Source organism: Micromys minutus (assembly GCF_963924665.1).
Source record: "Micromys minutus genome assembly, chromosome: 16".
Taxonomy (NCBI): Eukaryota; Metazoa; Chordata; class Mammalia; order Rodentia; family Muridae; genus Micromys; species Micromys minutus.
In genome coordinates, this window is record NC_137985.1 from 48,792,829 (window position 1) to 48,813,130 (window position 20,302).

The 20,302-nt window shown below is 51.5% G+C and overlaps 1 protein-coding gene across 1 annotated transcript; it reads left to right on the top strand.

Moving 5' to 3' along the window:
- Positions 1 to 800: 800 nt before the first annotated feature.
- Positions 801 to 18,923, top strand: STRA6 (signaling receptor and transporter of retinol STRA6; the record flags this gene model as incomplete). The annotated part of the gene is made up of 18 exons (XM_080930352.1): positions 801 to 913; positions 4,508 to 4,574; positions 4,873 to 4,958; positions 6,033 to 6,172; positions 6,475 to 6,498; positions 6,674 to 6,840; positions 8,412 to 8,534; positions 10,917 to 10,984; positions 11,148 to 11,227; positions 11,419 to 11,480; positions 12,863 to 13,025; positions 14,588 to 14,663; positions 15,455 to 15,588; positions 16,523 to 16,640; positions 16,725 to 16,826; positions 17,526 to 17,689; positions 18,077 to 18,232; positions 18,754 to 18,923. The coding sequence occupies 18 exons, from the start codon at positions 801 to 803 to the stop codon at positions 18,921 to 18,923; spliced, it is 2,013 nt and encodes a 670-aa protein (XP_080786478.1).
- Between the last annotated feature and the right edge of the window lie 1,379 nt (positions 18,924 to 20,302).

The following is a 20,302-nucleotide window of genomic DNA, read 5'->3' on the forward strand; positions in this document are numbered from 1 at the left end:
GCCCTAAGATGCCACAATGCTGGGTTCTGAAGAGGGACTGAGCCTAGGCGGGAGAGCTTGGGGCAGGTGCTAGAGGTGGATATGTGCACGGTCAGCAGCTGTCTATCTTCGGGGTCTCATCAAGAATCAATGATGTGTTTCCAGCACTGAGGCTGAAAAGGTAAAGGGGCTAGCTAGAGGCAAATGAGACTGAAGGATGGTCTTAAGGGAGCCTCGGTGAAGAGGGAAGGGCTTGGGCTGGACCCCAGAGCAGGAGGGGTGGAGAGACCAGCTGCAGGACAGACCAAGTGGAGCCGGCCACAGCCCGCCCACCCTTTCATCTCTGCGGCTCCTTCCTCCTTGGTCCCCCTTTCTACTCTGTCTGTGGGTCCATCTGGGTGGGCTTGGGGCGGGGAAGGAAGGGGTCTCTGCGGGCAGTTTGCACAAGAGAAATCGTTGAAAGTGAGCTAGCTGGTAACAGGTCATTTGGGCCACTAGGTGCTCCCAGCAAGAGCCTGAACCTCCAGGGGTGCAGAATACTCTGTCAGACCACGCAAGATTGGGTAGGAAAGTTCAAGAGGAAACTCCTGTGTGCCCCCACACGGCCCCACAACCCCTCCTCCAGCTCTCTCCTGACCTGCAGTCTCAGAGGACTTTTCCCAGAGAGCTAACAGCAAGAAAGTAACCTTTAGGATTAAAAAGAAATGTTCCTTTGTTTCTTTGTTTCTTTGTTTCTTTCTTTTTCTTTTTAAGCCCCTTTTCACATTTGTATGCCTCCCCTTCCTCCCCCTTGTCTGGGGTCAAGGAAGAAGAACTTCGGCATGGAGTCCCAGGCATCTGAGAATGGTAGTCAGACCTCCTCCGGGGTGACAGATGACTACAGCAGCTGGTACATCGAGGAACCTCTAGGAGCTGAGGAGGTGCAGCCAGAGGGGTAAGTGTGGCAGTTGGCTCAGGCAGCCTTCAGAGCCGGTGAAGTAGAGAGGTGGCCAAGACGGAGGAAGAGAGACCCTGGGCAAGTGTCTGATTGGCATTTCCATTTATCTGCTGTGTGACCTCTCAGCAGCTCACAGCCTGTCTGGGCCTTAGACTTTCTAGAAAACCTGGGACAACAGTTCTTGAACTGTTATTAAGAAGGGCTTGAGGCCATATGGCCCATAGCCAGTCAGGAGCAGTGTGTGTGTGTGTGGGGGGGGGGGGTTGTCTCTGGGGCTTTACAGGCAAGGGAGAGTCAGGAACTGTAGGAGAAAAGCCTAGGGAGCCACTGAGGGAAACTGTGGTGCACCATTATCTTTGGACCACTCTGAGTTGGAGTTTTGGGTGGTATTGAGGGAGAGGAGGCCTCGTTCTTGAAGCAACTGCACAGCTAGTCCAAGGAGGGTGTGTAGGTAGGTCAGCTTACCCTCACTCAATGGCTTTTCTGAGAACTCCTGGCCTAGACCCTTCCTATCTGTGTTTAGTCTGGGTACCTTGGAAGAGGAGCTGGGGTTTCTGTGGCATAGTACTGATCTCCCCTAAGACTGCTTGCCTCTGGGGGCACCCTGAGTTTGGCTCTCCCCTGAAAGGTGAGGCAGAGAGGTGGGGGTGGAGTGAGATGGGGTGGAGGGATGGTACTAAGCCAGATGTGTGCACATCTGTTCATCATTATTTGAAACTGGAGAAGAAAAAAAATTCTCAAATGCTTCCCCAGAGGCTAGGACTGCAGCCTGGCTTGGTTGGGGTCACCCAACAGGGACTGAGGCCCCACCCAGGCCCGAGGGAAAGAGCTGTTGTTTGGAGGACTTAGGGTTCTGGCCACCTGCAAGAAGAAGCTTATGGTCAGCCAGGCTGTGACCCCCTCTCTCAGCCTCCCCAGCTCAGCTCTGCAGTGGGGGACTAAAGGTGGCACCTTGGCTTTCTAAGCAAACTAAGCTCTTAACTTGGAGTAAGGACCCAATCAGGAACTGTGTCCTTGTGAGTATCAGGGACCAGGCTGGGCACAGATTGGAAGCCAGGTGCCTGTAACTAGCTCTAGCTGGGTATCTGTGTGTAGTCTCAGAATAAAGTCAGTGTATGGTGGGGCCTGGGTCCTTGGAGAGAAGGGTCTATAGAATGAAGGGGATTATCAGGATTTACCATTTTAGGGGAAAAACAAGTCTAGACACCACCCCACTTCTTTCCCTCCTCCCCCAGACATGAGAATGGGAGGTTAGGAGGGAGTACAGGGGATTCCCTAGGAGATGAACTTGAGTTCACCTCTCCCGATGTGAGTCAGACACCCCAGGGGTGTGCTACATCAAAGCTTTGAAGAGTTTCAGGATGCAGACTTTCTGTATCTTAGTGTGCACCATAGGATGGAGCTCGGGTGGGGCTCCAGGGTCAAGACAGACTTGGCCTCAGACTTCTTGTGCAGGAAGACTCCATAGTATCTTAGTGTCTCCCATGCCAGCTCTAACCTTGCCCTGGCCTTCCTCTGTCCAGTGCCAGCCACACTTCTCCCTCCCCAGGCTCTCCACAGCCTGGGCTGCCCCTCTCCTTCTTTTTCTATGGCGAAGCAGACCTTCTGTCCAGTGGAAGCCCAAGCACACCTTAAAGGTTACCTTTGCATTGCTGTGATCCCATACCCAACAAGAAGCCACTTCAGGGAGGAAGGGATTGTGTGGCTCATAGTTTGAGGGTCCAGCCCATCAAGGCAGTGCAGGCACAGCAAAAGGTGCTTGCGAGCATCTAGGCAGTGAGCAAGCAGCCCGGGCGAATGCTAGCGCTCTGCCCACGTGGTGGTACTGTCTGCGCTCAGGAAGGGTCTCTTTCTTTCCAGTCCTTTTCTCTGGAATACCCCCAAAGTCACAGCGAGAGCGGCCAAACTGATTCCTAGGCACTGCTTAATGCCATCAAGCTGACAGTGAAGACTGACCCCCTCAACTGCTTCTCAGAAGCCACGTAGAACCTGCTCTCCCCTCCACCCTCTCTAGTACCTGTTTGTATCTCTCCTGAGAGGGAATTCTCTGTGGTCCTTGTGGTGATATCTGTGTTATCCTCTGACCAATCAGACAAAGGCTTGAGTCCCCACCCATGGACAGCAAACACTAAACTAGGTGTCAACTAGAAACCTCATGTTCTGTAAGGACCAGAGGTTCTGAAGACGGGGGCCCTAAAATACAGTTTCCAGGCTTAGAGTGGCTTCTAGTTCGATGTGGGTTTGCGTGAATGTGGCCAAGCTACTTAAGGGTCAGCATGTTGATTCCCTGTCCTGGAAAGGTCGGAAGCACTGGGCTGAGCGGAAACTAGACACCAAGAAGGGTTTAGGGAACTTGAGTGATGCTCCTGAGGCCCTAGGGCTGGTCAGAGCTCCACCCATTCCCCCTCCCACACACCACACTTCACACTAAGCTCAGACAAGGTACCCATCCCCCACATTCCTGCATGGCAGGCACGTTTCCTCTGGGAGCAGCTTTGCTGAGGTGGCACAGGAAAGACCTATTTGACCTTCGCCACCTCCATGATGAGATCAGGAAATCTTACAAGAAAGACTGATGGAGGAGGTTGACCGAGCAGATGGCCCCAGAGTCCTGACTCTGCACACACCCTTACTTCTCTTTGCTGTGTAGCAGCTCGGGGTGGCCTAACCTCTGGCAAGGCAGACCAAGCCACAGCATAGACTCCTTTCAGCTTCAGCCTTTCCCTCCTCCCTACCCCCAACAACTCACTTCCCCTCCCTCTCCATCCCACAAGCCATAGTCCCTTGGAAACCTCTCTCTGGCTCTCAGACCCAAGACTTGCAGGCTAGAAAACTATCAGCCCTGGTACCCAATCTCCTCCCTTACCCATCTGTAGTCTCAAGCTTTCTCTGCCACATGACCCCAGCCATGAAAGTTGCTTTCATGGTCCTCATTGAGGAGCAGGGTGTCTGCTGGACCCCAGGGAGCCTTTGTGATGATTAGGGAAAAGAAGACTTCAGTGTGTTCATCTCAGAAGGCACAGGACATGGAAAACTATATGACCTGGATTTCTGACCATATATTTATTTCCTTGGCCAAGCATCCTTGTGCAATGCTTGCAAACTGTTTCGCTGTACATTAACACTAATAATGAGATGGAATGGGAAAAGAGAGAGGACCCTTCCAGTCCGGGATCAATCAGGCACCAGAAGCAATCAGACAGTACTAAATTAGATTGCTTGATTCGGGTAGTATGTTCAACCTCTGCTCTGTGACGAAGTCTGTGAGGTTAGGAGCAGCTGGGGGTCCCCTAAAGGAGGAAGGATGAGAAGGGGGATCCTTGGAGGATAGAGATTGTTTGGGTGAGCAAGAATAGATATCTAGACCAAGCTTTCATATTCTGTGTATCCCAAGAGTCTACTTTCTCTAGCCCTATAGCATGACACAGGGCTGGCACAGTACAGGGTGTGTGTGTGTGGGGGGGGTTCAGACTCACCCTGAAAAACAGAACTGAATACCTGGGATGGAGGCTGAGGGCTGGTGAGACCTCCTCTGTGGGCAATGCCTTAAAGCCCAGCTACAGCTAAACCTGTAAATTATTTGTCCCACAGGGTGAGTCCCCCTTGCCAGCCCACTTCACCACCTGCTCTGTACCATGCCTGCCTGGCCTCACTGTCGGTAAGTCCAGCCTGCCTTGCCACCAGTCCAGGCAGAAGAATCTGTATGTCCAGGTGGGATGGTGCTAGAGACCTAGTGCCCCCAGGGGTGGTTATCTGGGAGTTCTCCCTACAGGGATCCTAAGCCAGAAGTGCTGACCAACTCTGTCATCTTTCAACCAGTCTCTAAGATGTCTCCTGAGTGTGCAATTGGGTGGGTGGGTGAGGAGCATTTTCTGAGACTGACAGGGACAAATCTTGGGACTCAGATCTCTGGAAAGCCTGACATCCAAGCCCTGTGCTTCTCTCTCTCCCTGCAGCTCCTGGCTCTGCTGCTGCTGGCTTTGCTGGTGAGACGTCGCGGGCTTTGGCCACGCTGTGGTCATCGCAGGCCTGGACTGCCTAGGTTTGTGCTAGTCTCTGGAAAGCCTCATTTATAACCCAGTTGATGAGGCTCCTTTAGGATGCTGGGTGACTCCTTAGATGCTTTAAAGCCATCTCTGACTTCAGGAACAGCCCTGCCGTTCTTTCAGTCTGGAGCCCTCCTCACTCAGGCAGGCAGGTATAACAGAAGGAGGTGAAGAGGCTACGCCATCTACTTGCTTGAGTGTTCAGGACATGGGGGAAAGGATTCTGGAGAAATGTAGGTCCTGATATGTACCATACTTAGAGTGGTCGTTACCCCTGATGCTGTCTCAGCTGTTTCTCTTGAGAACATCTTGGGATTGTGAGTAGTAAGCAAACACCCTGCAGCCGCCATGGCTACAACCTTCTTTCCCTTTTTCCGTTTGCTGTGCGACCCTGGAGAGTGAGCTAGGCTTCATCTTGAGGGCACAGGACTGGGCTGGCTGGAGAGAGAGAGAGAGAGAGAGAGAGAGAGAGAGAGAGAGAGAGAGAGAGAGAGAGAGAGAGAGAGAGAGCAAACGTTGGAAAAGGTGCCAGCCACAAGCCCTGTGGGAATTGGGAGCTGCTGTGGAAGCACCCTGAGATTCTGCTGGGTGCAGGGAGAAGTCTGCTTCTCTGGGCGAGCAGATGAAACAGGATGGGGCTCTCAGAGCACCAGGACAAGCTAGAGTAGAGAAGCAGAGAACCCGAGCCTGGGACTGCTGTGCCCGCTGTCTGCCCTCTGCTCTGGTCCACACCCAGCCCAGGGAGGCTGTCTTTACACAAGGATGTTATGACTCTCTGTGTTCTCTGAAGATCTGCCAGCCCAGACTGACAGATCTATTCAGGAGGAGGCGGCTGTTTCCTGGAGCTTTCCTGGTGGGCTGAGTATCTAGAGCTTGTTCTCAGCACCTTGGGCCTCAGGGTCGGGCTCAGGATGAGTTCTAGGTTCTCATGCTGGCAGTGAATGAACGGATGGTGAAGAGATCCTTCTCCCCTCTGGACTATAGGCTTGACAGTGTAGGGAGCACACTGTGGAGGGGCGAAGGCTCAGGGACTGACTGCCTTCCTGCTGTCCTGTCCCTCTCTATGGCAGCCCTGTGGATTTCTTGGCTGGGGACCGGTCCTGGACAGTGCCCACTGCTGTCTTTGTGGTCCTCTTCAGCAATCTGTGGCTGTTACTCCCTGATGAGAACCCACTGCCTTTCCTGAACCTCACCGCAGCATCCAGTCCAGGTATCCAGCAGGAGATCCTGGGGCTGACCTGATGGGACAGGGCAGGGTGAGGTCCTGGTTTATTAAGGTTGTCTGGGGGAGGTGACGGCAACAGGAACAGCTGTCAGTAGGGGGTACCGGTGGCCGCAGAATGACCTCTTTAGATCAACAGTCTCCACAAAGGGTGGGGATACATTAATAGCTCTAGTTTACAATAGAAAGAACTAAGGGTCAGAGAAGACAACAGTGATAAGTAGTACTTAGTTTATTGAGTACTTACTCAGGCAGCCGCACTAAGCACTTCTTGGTTTGCCTTTTTACAGATGGAGAGACGGAGACATCAAGAGGTAAGTTGTCCAGGATCACAGAGCCTTTGCTCAGACCCAAGCACAGTGAGCCCTCATACACTAGAGCAGCTGAGGGGCTTGGAAGATGGGGACAGAAAAGCCTCTCTCGTGGGTATGGTCTAGGCCCTGAGCCTTTCTCTCTCTCTTAGTGTCTCTCATTTCTTTCTCTTTCTAGGGTCCTGGAAGCTACTGGCTCTGCTCTACTATCCAGCCCTCTACTACCCTCTGGCTGCGTGTGCTACGGCAGGGCACCGAGCTGCATACTTACTGGGTGCTGTATTATCTTGGGCCCACTTTGGTGTTCAGGTCTGGCAGAGAGCCGAGTGTCCTCAGGATACTAAGGTAACCCTGACTCTCTGTGGCCTAGTGGCCTGACCCTCACCTCTGTCCACACTCTGGGCTTCCTTGCTTTCCTGTCATTCTCAGGATCTCATGCCTGTCAACCCACGTCTGCACCAAGCTTGGTTGCTCTGAGCTGAGACCTGGGGCAGGGATCTGGGCCCTGTCCCCAGCAGCTTAGGAGGGCAGAGTGGAGGAAAGGGATGTCTACAGCACCTCTCCCCTAATTTCTGAATCAGGAAGAATAGAGAGAGGCAAGTGCTGAGTGGGGAAATAGCCTCAGACGTCTAAAGGTGAATTCTAGAAGCTCAGAACTAGCTTCACTGGCACTGTGAAGTTCCCCAGTCCAGACCCAAAAACAAATGGTATATCCATTTTCTAACCAGACAGTCCAGTTTCACAGTTTCACCATTGTCCATTTCATCAACAAACATTTCCAGGCCTTGAAATATACCTGTGGACAAAGTAAAGTCAGCCCCTGGCTTTCTAGGAGCTGTCCTTGTAGTGGTAGAGAAACAATACACAAGCTCAGTGGTACTACCTAGTGCTACGTGCCCTGAGAGAAGTGGCACTTGTTCGAGACTCAGTTTCCCCACCTGTCAGTGGAGTTGGCAACACCAGTCTCTCCAGGAAGGTGAAGATTAGGAATCATTTTGAAAGCCAAGTATCATGGATCCCACCTGTAACCCCAGCTTTTGGGAAGCTGAGGCAGGAGGATCGCTAATTTGAGACCAACTTGAGCTACCACAGCTAGACCTTGACTCAAAAGGGAAAACAAACTCACACACTCCAACACAAAAACATAAGAGGATTGGGTTTTTTTTTTTTTTTTTTTTTTTTTTTTTTTGCCAAGGAACTTGGATATTGTTTAGCACTCTGAATCTGGTCTACATGAAGCTCCCTCCTCTCTCTCCAAAACAAAACAAAACAAAGCCCCATACTGAATTAAAAATTAAATGAACAAATATGGAAGGAGCCAACCTAGGGACCACTCACATGGATGTTGGAGCATGCACTAGATAAATTGTACTAGACACAATTAGGCCTCTGCTCAGTTTATTTTTATATTTAACTTTTATTTTTTAAATGTGTATGAGTGTCTGCATATATGCATATACACATGTACATGCACTGCAAAAGACAGAAGCAGGCGCCAGATTCTAGGAACTGAAGTTGCAGACAGCTGTGAGACACCACATAGGTGCTAGACATCATACCCGAGTCCCCTAAAGAGCAGACAATAGTCTTAACCACCAAGCCATCTCTTTACTGCACGCTTTTATCTAGTTTTTAATAGTATGTGCCCTAACATGCTGGGAGCACAGAAATGGAGAAAGTGGGTGGCAGGTTGCAAGTCTCACTGAAGCCCATGAAGGTCTAGGAGGAGCTTGTGACACATTTTTAAGGGTTTGCTTAGGCCATTGGGGCATAAGATGGGGAGGTGACCTAGTCTGGAGGCCCTAGAATCAGAGGTTTACCATGGTTTTCAGGGTCATCCCCAATGCCCCGTGGGGTGGGAATGGATCCTGGAAAGAAGGCAGAAGACAGGTCTGATTGAGTGTCTGTCTGTCCAGATCTACAAGCACTACTCCTTGCTGGCCTCCCTGCCTCTGCTTCTCGGTCTTGGATTCCTGAGCCTTTGGTATCCAGTACAACTGGTGCAGAGCATCCGTTATTGGACAGGAGCAGGCTCCCAGGTAAAGGGCTGCTCCGATACCTATTTTTTCATGTCTATGCCTTTTGTGGCTTAAAATTACACATCTCTCTGTCTTTATCTCTTTGTCTGTGTGTGTGTGTGTGTGTGTGTGTGTGTGTGTGAGAGAGAGAGAGAGAGAGAGAGAGAGAGAGAGAGAGAGAGAGAGAGAGGGAGGGAGGGAGGGAGGGGAAGAGGGAGGGAAGGAGAGAGTATGTACCACCTTGAGTCATAGGATAACTTTCGTGAGTTCTTCCACCATCTGGGTCCTGGGGGTCAAACTCAGGTCATCAGACTTGGCAGCACTTTTACCCTCTGAAAGCCTCAGGAAAAAATGTCAGAGTAACTGCTTTGTATTATCCTCCCTCCCCAGGCAGAGGGCTGAGCCAGGTTCTTGAAGGTCTTCAGGGTACCCAGGCTGTATGCAGAGAGGAGACTCAGCAAAGCAGAATTAAATTCAGACACTCAGTTCTTTGAAGCCCCTGAGGGCTGCAGCAATGAGCTATCCAAGACTCCTGTGAGTCTTCAGAGTTCTGCAGATGTGGGGCTGGTCCAGGAAGCTCATTCTGAACTGGCCTGAAGTGTTGGATGATGTCAGATGCAGGGGAGTGTTGACTGGTGGAAGGGGCTTCCTGGAGGCAGAAATCAGTGAGTCCGAGCGACAGAAGAGATGGCAAAGAAGAAGCTGATCACAGGGGTGGGGCTGCGCTGTTTATACACATACATGTGCCCTGGGCAGAATGGAGCTCATGAGAAATAATCTACAGGCAGACGAATCTGTTGGAAGAATGCTTGCCTGGCATGCATAAGACCCCGGGCATTTGGCCCTAAGCACCAAGTAAACTGGGCATCTTCTCAGAACTTGGGAGGCAGAGGCAAGAGAACCAGAAGTTCAAGGCCAACATAGGATATAAAAGATAGTGACTTTTACAAAGAAAGTATTGTGAATTGTTTAGAGGAATGGATGCTATAAATGGATGCCTCATGACAAGCGAGCAGTCTTGAAAAATACTAAGAACTTGTTAAAAAGGCTTCTAAGTGTCTCCCATATGTTAGGTGCTGGGTGGATGTTGGGACTTGAGAATCCACTGACTTTTAGGTAGTGCCTTGTACAGGCCAGAAGATGCGCACCACTAAAAACCCAGTGACACATGAGTCTAGGATTGTAGGTGCAGAGGTCATGAGGCCTCCTAGGGATGGGGGAGGTCAAGAAGAGGGTCCAGATGGGGTGAGTAAGGCCCAGGCCGGAGGGAAAAAGCAAGGGCAAAGAGACCAGTGAGTTACCAGTGGCAAACCCAGCCTGGCTGGATGTCTCTGGGCACAAGCGTGGGCATGAACAGCACAGCTCCCCTCCCCCAGCTGACCTAGGTCAGGGCCACCCAAGGTGCTGTTTTCTGGAGTGCATGCTTCCCCAGTCACAGATAGGCAGGGGCTTTGGCAGGCACTGAGCTGGAGCTAAGGAGAAAAGAAGGGCAGGGAGAGGGAAAGCCTATGGACTCAAGAGGCTTATCCGGTCCAGGAGACCTCTTGGTTTGGCTCCAGATCTGCTATGCACATGTAGCAGGGTCCTAAGTGCTCATCACGTGCTCTCTTGAGATTTACATTCTCCCTGCAAAGCTAGAGGACCAGTAGGCCAGGTACATGGCCTCCCTAGAGACAACCTCCACCTCCGGGGGTTTCTTCTGCCCCTCCTTCTCTCCTCCGTACTTCCAAACGAATTAAATCCTTTTGGACGCTAGTCAGAAAGATTTAAGCTACAAGGGACTCAGTTAAGCTTTGAGCTGACCCACTTCTACCCTGGGTCCCCAGGTTGCCCTGGTAACAGGTGACCCTGGCCTGTATTCTCCCATTGATCCAAACAGAAGTTCATCCCACCTTCCCTTGGGCCTCTGCCATTTTACAGGCAGCTTAAGGCCTGGAATGTGGCTTGGGAAAATGCCACTACCCTGTGATCTTCCTAGAGTAAGTCATGGAAGGAGGGCAGCCTTGGGTATATACCCTAGCAACTGGCACCATCTTTCGTCCTGAGCAGCAGTGAGCCCCCGGGGCCCAGGCTTTTCCTTGGCCCCATTCTTGGCTAGAGGAGGACAGAGAGCCAAGATCTGACTAAGAGGGGATCTTGGGAAGAACTTCCCAGCATTTCAGGTTCTGTGATAGGAGTCTGACTCTCTTTATTTGTGGAGGATGTAGCTTTCCAGGGTGCAATCCTTATCTCCAGAGATCATAATCAGCCTCACCACACCACTGTCCTAATCGGAGGCATTGCAGAAGCTACTTGGTGTTCATTCATTCATTCATTCATTTGTTCATCCATTCAGTGTCCTTGGCCAAGGCCCCAGGGACTGCTGGTGGAAGATCTCAGACATTGCAACACTTGTCCATATAGGGGCTGCAGACGAACTACTCTGAGAAGTATCTGAGAACCCTCCTTGGCCCAAAGAAGCTGGACAGCTGGTAAGGTCTGGGCATGCCTCAGCAGGCCAGAGATGGGGCTCAGGGGCAATGAATGCTGTGGAGGAGGGTTCCTGTTAGAGTCATGGTGCTGGGACCCAGCTTGAATGTATTCTTGAGCAAAGGCCTCTCTCCTGAGGCTCAACCTACCCGGATCTGTCTGCAGCTCCCATCCTGCCTCCAAGCGTAGCCTCCTGTCTCGGGCCTGGGCCTTTTCCCAGCATTCCATCTACACTCCACAGCCAGGTATGTGATGCAGGGAGAGTTAGAAGAGCCTTTGCCCAGAGAAGTCGGTGGGGAGGGTCAGCTTATTTCTCAGAACCCTCATAGGGACAGCTGCCAGTCTTGAACAGGGGACACACGTGCCTGGCTTGGAAGTGATGGGGCCTGAGGCTGGGTAACATTGTTCCCCATGCGCCTTCTTTTGGTGACTGTAGGATTTCGCCTGCCCTTGAAGCTGGTGATCTCGGCCGCCCTGACGGGAACAGCCACTTACCAGGTGTGTCCTGAAGTTTGCAGTGCCCATTGTCCCTGAACCCCTGTCCTTGGCCCTCCAAACATGGGACACCCCAGGCACAAATCTGATCTGTAGATGCACCCCCTTATGCAGTCAGCTCTCCTTCATCTTGGAAATGCTAGCTTACCCAGCGGGAGGGATGCCAGCCCTTAGCAAGATTATACAGTGGTTCGTAAGTGTCAAAGTCCTATAAACATGGGCTTAAATTGTACTTCCATTGTGCACCTCCTGGGTGACCTTGGCCAGATTTTTCTATCTTCATAAAACAGAAGACATAAAATCACTTTTCTACATCGGGCAGATTTTGCGAGTTGCCGTGTTTGATAAATCACCACTACCTTTAGCATAATTCCAAGAAACACATATAAACCAGGGACTGAGGCTATGGCTCAGTCGGTAGAGTATCTGCGAGTATACATGGAACTCTGGGTTAACCCCAGCATCACTTAAACATAAGCCTGTAATCTCAGCACTTAGAAGGCAGAGACAGGAGGCTCAGAAGTCCAAGATTGTCCCTAGTGACAAAGTGAGTTTGAGACTGGCTGGGACGAGAGGAGACTGTCTGAAAAAAAAAAAAAAAAAAAAACCCTAAATAAACAAAACAACAACAACCAGCCAAGCTCCCGGGGTGATGTAGGTCTGGTTTATCTTCATTTTACGTTCAGGGGAAGTTGAGGCATAGAGAACCTTACTCAGCCAAGTTCCTACAGCTAATAATTTAGCATAGCCAAAATCGGAACCCAAGAATGTCTACCTTTAATACTCATTTGCTTTCTTTACCATGGAAAAGTTGGCCTTTCTCTCACACATCAACTCTTGGTGTGTGTGTGCATGTGTGTGTGTGTTATATGTGTGCATGCATATGTGCACACACACTCATGCCAAAGGACAACTCCCAGGATCATTCCTTAGTTGCCATACACCTTGTATTTTAAGACAACATTTCACTGGCCTGGAGCCTGCCAGGCAGGCTAGGCAGCATGATTAGTGAGTAGGAGGGGTATACCCACCTCTGCCTCCCTAGTCCTGGGATCATAAGCAGGAGCCACCGTACCCGGCATTTTATACGGGTTCTGGGAAACTGAATTCAGGTTCATCAAACACTGACTGAACTATCAGCCCAGCCCTAAGTTAGAAATGCTTATATTCTGAAGCTTAGGTAGACAAGTAGAGGTAAATAAACAGGTATAGCCTATCTTTGACCTGTTGGGCTGAAGTCATTTATTCATGTAACATTCTGTTCTCAGGACAGTTTAGGGGCATGTGGCTGCAGCTGATGGGAGTCTCCCCTAGTAGGCTAGAAAACACTTTTTCAGAGTAGTACACACAGCTGGTCCCCTCTTCTCACAGTGGGGCTTTTCCAGGTAGCCCTGCTGCTGCTGGTGAGCGTGGTACCTACTGTGCAGAAGGTGAGGGCAGGGATCACCACAGATGTCTCCTACCTGCTGGCCGGCTTTGGGATTGTGCTTTCTGAAGATAGGCAGGAGGTGGTAGAGCTGGTGAAGCATCACCTCTGGGCTGTGGAAGGTGAGATTGCTGGATGTTCCTTAAAAGCTATAGTGGGGATGGGAGACAAGCTCTTGGATGTGGTTTTAGCCTGCCAAACTAAAGGGATGCCCCTTCCTGTTCCGGGTCTCCACTCCTCATCTCAAAATGGGAGCAGTTGGAACGCCCGTGTCTGTGCAGCCTATGATCCTTATTAACCTTTGTGACATCTTTCTCTCTCCTAGTCCCAGTATCTTTGACTAACTCTCTAGCTGTAGTGACAGAGAAGCTCGTGGCTGTGTGACCTTGGGGTGGAGAAGGAGGAGAAGACTAGTAGGTGGGATGGGGGCTGAGAGTTATGGGTAATAAATCCCTCTTGGCACAGGATGCAGCCTGATGGGACACCTTTCTCTTCCTAATCCTTGTCTGTCTGGACCATCTCCATCTTCCTGTTTCCTATGAAATGAGCTTCAAGCCTGTAAACACCATCAGCTGCCCCTTCAGGGTCTGATACACCGTATAGCTACCGTTCTATCCACCCCAGCCTCTCCCAGAAGCTTGAGGGAGACACATGGAGCAGGGCTGGCCTCAGGTTGTACAACAGGGCACAGTAGATAGACTATAGATCCCTGATGCCCAAGTTAGGGCTTCCTTCCACTTTGTTACAAAGTCTGAGAGCCATAACTCATGGGGACATGTTTCATTGACCCACTTGAGATTCCCTTGCTGAAATGAACATTCTGGCTTTGGGGGACTAGCATGCAATGGTTGGTGCTTAGGCTGCCAACATTGCAGATGGAGGTGTGGCTGCTTTAAATATTTTCCTGACACCATCCTTGTTCCACAGGCCAGGACATGCTGACAGTGTGAGGCAGAGCGGGGAGGGTATAGAAGCATGAGCTGTCAAGCCCTCCCTGAACAGTTCCTGTAAGAGACCCCGTGGGTTTGCAATGAGGGTCTAGGGTGAGGCTGGCTGGCATGTGGGCTTGGGGCATGTCAGCGGCACCCAGGATATTCTTATACACATATTTAGAGCTCTCTGTTCACCACTGCAGGCATGGTGGTCCTGACTGTCTCTATGTATGGCCTGGGTTGTGAGTTGAGAAGAAGGGCCCCACCCAGAGGAGACAGGTAGCAATTAGCATCTTCTTTGTAATGGTAGGTAGTGAGACACCACTTTCTGTGGCCAAAGAAGGCCACTGATACAAGTGCAGGTGGATTTATGGCCAGAGTCATTCTAGGAAGTGGGCCACAGCAACATGGCCAATGGAGTGAAGCCTGTGCTTGTCACAAGGCCCCCCGGAAGTTAGCTACCTCGGCAGGAAGTGAGGAGTTGTAGGCAGATGTCAATCTTTCACTACAGGAGTCATAGTGATGTAAGCAACAAAACCAAGATGAAGGCCCAGTCTGTGACTCAAAACTGCCCTTTCTTTCTTGGCTGTCATATGTTATGGGGCAGGATGGAGCCATAGATGATGTCAGGTCAGTGTTGGTCTGGAGAACTGGAGCTGAGCCCCAGTGGTTTCCTCTTAGAATAAAGTCCAGGGGTTTGAGGCTCTGAAAGATCCTCTAGCCCCTGCCCTCCCCTGCTCTCTCCCATCCAGCGTGTTACATCTCAGCTTTGGTCTTGTCCTGCTCATTAACCTTCCTGCTCCTGATCCGTTCACTGAGGACACACAGGTCAGTTACAGGCCCTGGCACTCAGGTACAGAGATAGGGCTAGGGTCTAAGACCTGAGGACCTGAGGGACCCTAATCCAGGAGGGAGGGAGAAGCCGCTGTAGGTCAGGTTGCCACAGAGTGCATGCCCTGCTTCCAGGTTGGCTGTGTGTGGTGGGAGGAAAAGGTGGGGCTCACTCACCTTGGGGACACAGGGACATGTCTGGCTGTCCTCAAGTTCTGTGAGTGGTGCAGGAAACAATACATTGCCTGTGAGAAGGGGTCCTGGAAGGGCTAGTAAAGAAGATTCCAGTTCCAACGGTTGAAGAGGCTGGGGCAGGTGTGACTCCATGAATAATATCAGAGGAGTGGATAAAAGTTCATAAAAGATGGAGGGTGAGCAGGTACCTTGGAGGGCCATTCCAGAGTTTGCTATGAGAAATGATTGGTGCAGAGAACTGGTCTACCTAATCCAAGCACTCACCAGCCCTCAGTGTTCCTACTCAGAACTTTAGACCACAGAGCTGTCCCTACTTGCCCTGGCATTTGAGGCCTTCTGCCTTGCCTTACTCCCTGGTGGCCCAGCTGGGCGCCGGTTCTGTTTCCAGAGGTGGTTCAGGTTGTGCCTTCTGTCTGGGATCTCCCAAGACTCCACCAACCTCAGCTCCTCGGAAAGACCACTTCCAGATTAAGTTAACCTCCAGGCTCCTGAAGCCCTGAGGTTTCTTGCTGATGGCCAGATGCTAACCCCAGGTTACCATTTAGGGGTACTGTGTTGTTGTTCCCCAAGGTCACTATTTGTTCTCAACTCAGGGCCAATCTTCAAGCACTACACCGAGGGGCTGCTCTGGATCTGGGTCCCCCTCTTCAGAGTGCTCACCCTTCTCGTCAAGCCATAGTCTGCTGGATGAGTTTCAGTGCCTACCAGACTGTCTTCAGCTGCCTTGGTGAGCCCACTTGCTTTGTTCCCAAAGCTGGGCCCTGATGGGAGGTATGGGTACCTAGCAAAGATTTTTATGGGCTGAACAGGGCAGTAGGAGGAGCCTGCCTGTCCTACTTGCTCTCAGGAAGCTTGCTCTGGATGGTGGTGTAGGAGCCCGCAGAAAGGGAAACCCTCCGCAGGAAGGCGTATCTGGGTAATTGTGGACATAGGTCTGAATGTAGCACATTTAAGGTAGCACATGGATGATTCTGTAGGAGAAGGCTGGCCATAGTGGGTTGCTTCAAGGTGAAGGGTGCCTCATTCCTGGGAGATGCCAGCAAGGATCCATGTGAGGGTTTCATAGGGGTGCTGCCCTGAGACAATCTGCTCAGATGACCCTCAAGGACTCTTCTAGACTATGCCTCAAGTTCCACCACAGTGTACAACATATTTAAACTGTGAGTGACCTGGCTCCTCCTGGAAGTTCAAAGGCCAGACCTGGTCCTCAGACCTCCCATTCTCACTCAGGGGAGGAGGCAAGGTGTAATGGGGGATGGAGGAAATAATAGAACTAAAAGGTTTGTTCCTCATCTTGGTCAACCTTAGACCTCACAAGCTTTTCTGTATACGCCATCCCAGGTGACTGTGTAGCCCGGTGGTTTCCATGGCCACGCTTAGCATCTGAGGTGCTAAGCTCCGATTCACATACATACTTATTTAAACAGTGACTATGCCCAAGAATTCAGGATCAAGTGGGGACAATAACATGGATTCTGCAGCCCCTGGAATCTTAAAAAAGCTCCCCAAGATAGGGACTAGTATCCTTATTATAGACAAAGAAACTAAGGCTCAGGCCATGACACAGAATGGAAGTAGTACAGCAACCCTTGGCTTCCTTGAGTTAACTGGCTCCTACAGAACCTTTTGTCTGTCCCCCTTGTCCCTTCTGCCCCCTGCAGGGCTCCTGGTGCAGCAGGTCATCTTCTTCTTGGGGACTACCATCCTGGCCTTCCTGGTGTTTGTGCCTTTACTCCATGGCAGGAACCTCCTGCTCCTCCGATCCCTGGAGTCCACATGGTGAGTGAGGCAAAGAACAGGGGCGTTGGGACTTTCTGAAGGGCCCACTAACAGCAGCCCTCTCCACATCCCACCCACATACAGGCCCTTCTGGCTGACTTTGGTCTTGGCTGTCATCCTACAGAACATAGCAGCTAACTGGGTCTTCCTGGAGACTCACCATGGATACCCAGAGCTGACCAACCGGTAAGATGGGCCCTGAGTTTATGGCTCCCTCAGACCCCAGACTCCTCTCTCTGTAGATTTTGCCTTCTAAAAAATGCTTCCTTCTTACCTGTCACAGAGCTAATCTTCGTTCAGGAGATTTTGAGATACTGAGAACCCAGGGTCTAGTGTATGGTAGACAGACACTTTACTACTGAGCTGTTAACTCAGCTCTGCCAACAGTCTTTCTTGCTTCAAGGATCACTAACATCCTATTCCCTCGGAGCAAGGGTGTGGGAAGATCTTGCCTTCCAAGAGGAGACTGGAGTTTATGGACGGGGAACCCAGAGGAGGAAGATGGGAACATCGTGGAGGGTTGAGGGGATGACTCAGTTGGTAACATGCTTGTTACATAAGCATGAGAACCTGAGTTCAGATGCTTCTCGGTCCCCACATAAAAAATTGGGGATGGCGGCACATGCCTGGAGGGTCTCTGAGGCTTAGTCTTGCTCCAGGTTGAGTGAGAGATCCTATCTCAGAAAAACAAGTGATAGAGGCAAACACCTGCAACTAAACTCTGGCCTTCCCAGGCTACACAAAAACACACCCAGTAAGTGTCAGTGGATAACAAGGAGCCTGAGGGCATTGAGGTATCCCCCCCACTCCCCAACCCCCCTACCCCCACCTGGCACAAGACTGTAGGGGAGGCCTGCCTCAGCCTCTCTCCTCTCCTACCCCCAGGCGCCTGCTCTGCATTGCCACTTTTCTTCTCTTCCCCATCAACATGCTGGTGGGAGCCGTCATGGCCGTCTGGAGGGTGCTCCTCTCTTCCCTCTACAACACCGTTCACCTTGGCCAGATGGACCTCAGCTTGCTGCCGCAGAGAGCTGCCTCCCTGGATCCAGGTAAGGTCACTAGGCAGGGACTGGGGGACTGAGCTATCCAAGCGGCTGCTGCACGCTGACCTCAGCCGATCTGTGAGAGTAGGCGTCGTCGGTGTCCACGTGCAGCAGGTGTGTGAGCACTGTGTGCGCACTGCCAGGGCTTCACGGGTACGTGCAGTATGTGTGCGCCAAGACGTGCCAGAACTTCTTGGTGCATGAAAGGCATGTGCGGCAGGGTGGCTGTGGTGTATTCTAACGAGGGTGCCGGTGTCTGTGTGCAGTGTGTGTGCTCCATGCTTTGATGCCAGTGTGTATACATACCTGCTGAATGCCTCTTTCTGTTTCTGTGTACCTCTAGTCTGCTAAGGGTCCCTTAGGCCTGAGCCTTCTGTCCCCAACCCATCCTAGGCTATCATACATACCGAAACTTCCTGAAGATTGAGGCCAGCCAGTCACACCCAGGAGTCATTGCCTTCTGTGCCCTGCTCCTCCATGCGCCAAGTCCACAGCCCCGGCCCCTACTAGCTCCCCAGGACAGCCTCAGACCAGCAGCAGAAGAAGAAGGTATGTCTTTACCCTGGCTGTGGATATAGACTCCCGGTTTCTCAGGAAGGCATTACCTGAGGCCCCTTCCAAGACAGTCTCTTGTCCGATGTCCTTCAGCTTCCTGTTGTCACCCTCCTGCTTGGGTCTCAGGGTACTTTTGTCTTTAACATGAACTTGCACATACATATGTATTCTGTGCGCACAGAGAATGGAATGGGCTGTCTTGATGCTTATCCCTGGCTTCCTCCAGGACTGAGGTACTTCCTCCTATCCAGGAGGTCTATGGTAGGGGATATTAGGCTGGTTCTCACCTACTGCTGTCTGTCTGACAGCCTCTAGTTCCTCGACCTCATCCACTCCCTTCTACCTTTCTACCAGCAGGGCAACATGCTTCTGCAGCCTGGCTTCTCCCCCAGGTAGTAGCTGGAACCCTGGCTGCATCTGAGGGTTTTAGATCCCTCTCAGGTCTGTGGCCTCTGGAAGCCTGGCTGGGGTTCATAGAAGGCCTTCCTCCCTCCCCTTCTTTCTCTCTCTCTCAGGGATGCAATTGCTACAGACCAAGGACCTGATAGCTAAAGGAGCAGGACCCAAAGGCAGCCAGAGCCGGGCCCGCTGGGGTCTGGCCTACACATTGCTACACAACCCAAATCTGCAGGCCTTCCGGAAGGCAGCCCTTACAAGTGCTAAGGCCAATGGAACCCAGCCCTGAGGGTGAAGAAAACCACACCACCCTGCTTTTATGTGCTGAGGCACATTCCTGTGTACCATCCCCCCTCCCGGCCATGTCTGCAACCCCCTCTCCCAGCAGAAGCTCTGTCAGCCAGCTGATCCCTGCGGGATCAGGGGACTGGAGTCACTGTGTCTACACCACCAGCTTCCAGAGGACTTTGGTCTTGCTTGTTCACCAGGCTACCAGCTAGGGCTCCAGAGAAAACAGCTAGTGGGTTGTCTTGGAACAGGCAGGGCAAGGGTGGGCACATTTAAGCCTCTCCTCTGCTTACTGGCTCGGCCATCAGCTGCCCGGGGCCTCAGTGAGGCCTCTCTAACTCCCTGTTGGTGATGAAAGGCCAGAATCTCTCCCACCCCAGCTGGCCCCACCTCAGCCCCAGCCCTCCCACCATGAAGGTGGAGCCTGTGTGGGCTTCCTCTCTGCCTCAGCTCTCTCCTCCCTCTATTCCTACCACTCCCACCCCCTCTTGTGCAGCCAAGTCAGACTCCAAGAGGCCCTGCTGAGCTGGCCTCTAAAAAAAAAAAAAAAACCAGCTATTTTTTTGTAGTTTTAATGCTGTTAGTTGTCATGAAAGAGGTTAGTGTGCTCTCTGTAATAAATGTGCCCCTGAGGAACATTCCTCCTCACTGGAGGAGGGCTCTCAGAGGAGCCACCTACACCATCTGTAAATCTAATCTGAGCTTCGTTTGGGACAGACGGTTGGGGGCTCTTGGGGTATTCCAACAAAGTGCTGGGCTGGACACTGGGTATGTGTCGAGAGAATCCCTAGTTTGGGGGGATAGGACTAGGGAACCCTACAATGCTATTCCTGGACAGTATAGATTTTGGTTTTAACAAATGGGCAGGATCTGGGGATAAGGGGCTGCAAGAATAAGAGACTCTAGGGAATAAAGAAAGGCTTGGAGGGGGAGGCTCAGGACAGAGAAGGCTGGTGTCAGTGGAGTAAGCCTGCAGGAGAGAAGCAGAGATACAGACACACTGGGGTCTTGGACAAGATGGAAGATGTTTGAATCAGAGAGATGCTCTTGATGTGGTTCACCCTGTTTGGATAAGGGAGCCTTGAAGTCATGACTGTTTATCAACCCTAGGTCAAACACATGCACAGGTCACCAGAGGTACTTCCTAGCCATTCAAACCCATATCTCAGCTGCTCAGGGGCCAAAGAAAGCATGCTGTAAATCTCCCCTAACCTACTGCAAAATGCCTTCTATGTGGGATACCAGTAATCTACAGTCACAGGGGGACCACTCTGATTCTGCCTCTGCCCTTAACAAGGAGACAGTCACAAGAACAAAATCTATCTAGGGCACCTGGGCAAGTGTGGGTCAAAGAAAAAGGGCCTGGTTCACTGCGAAGGT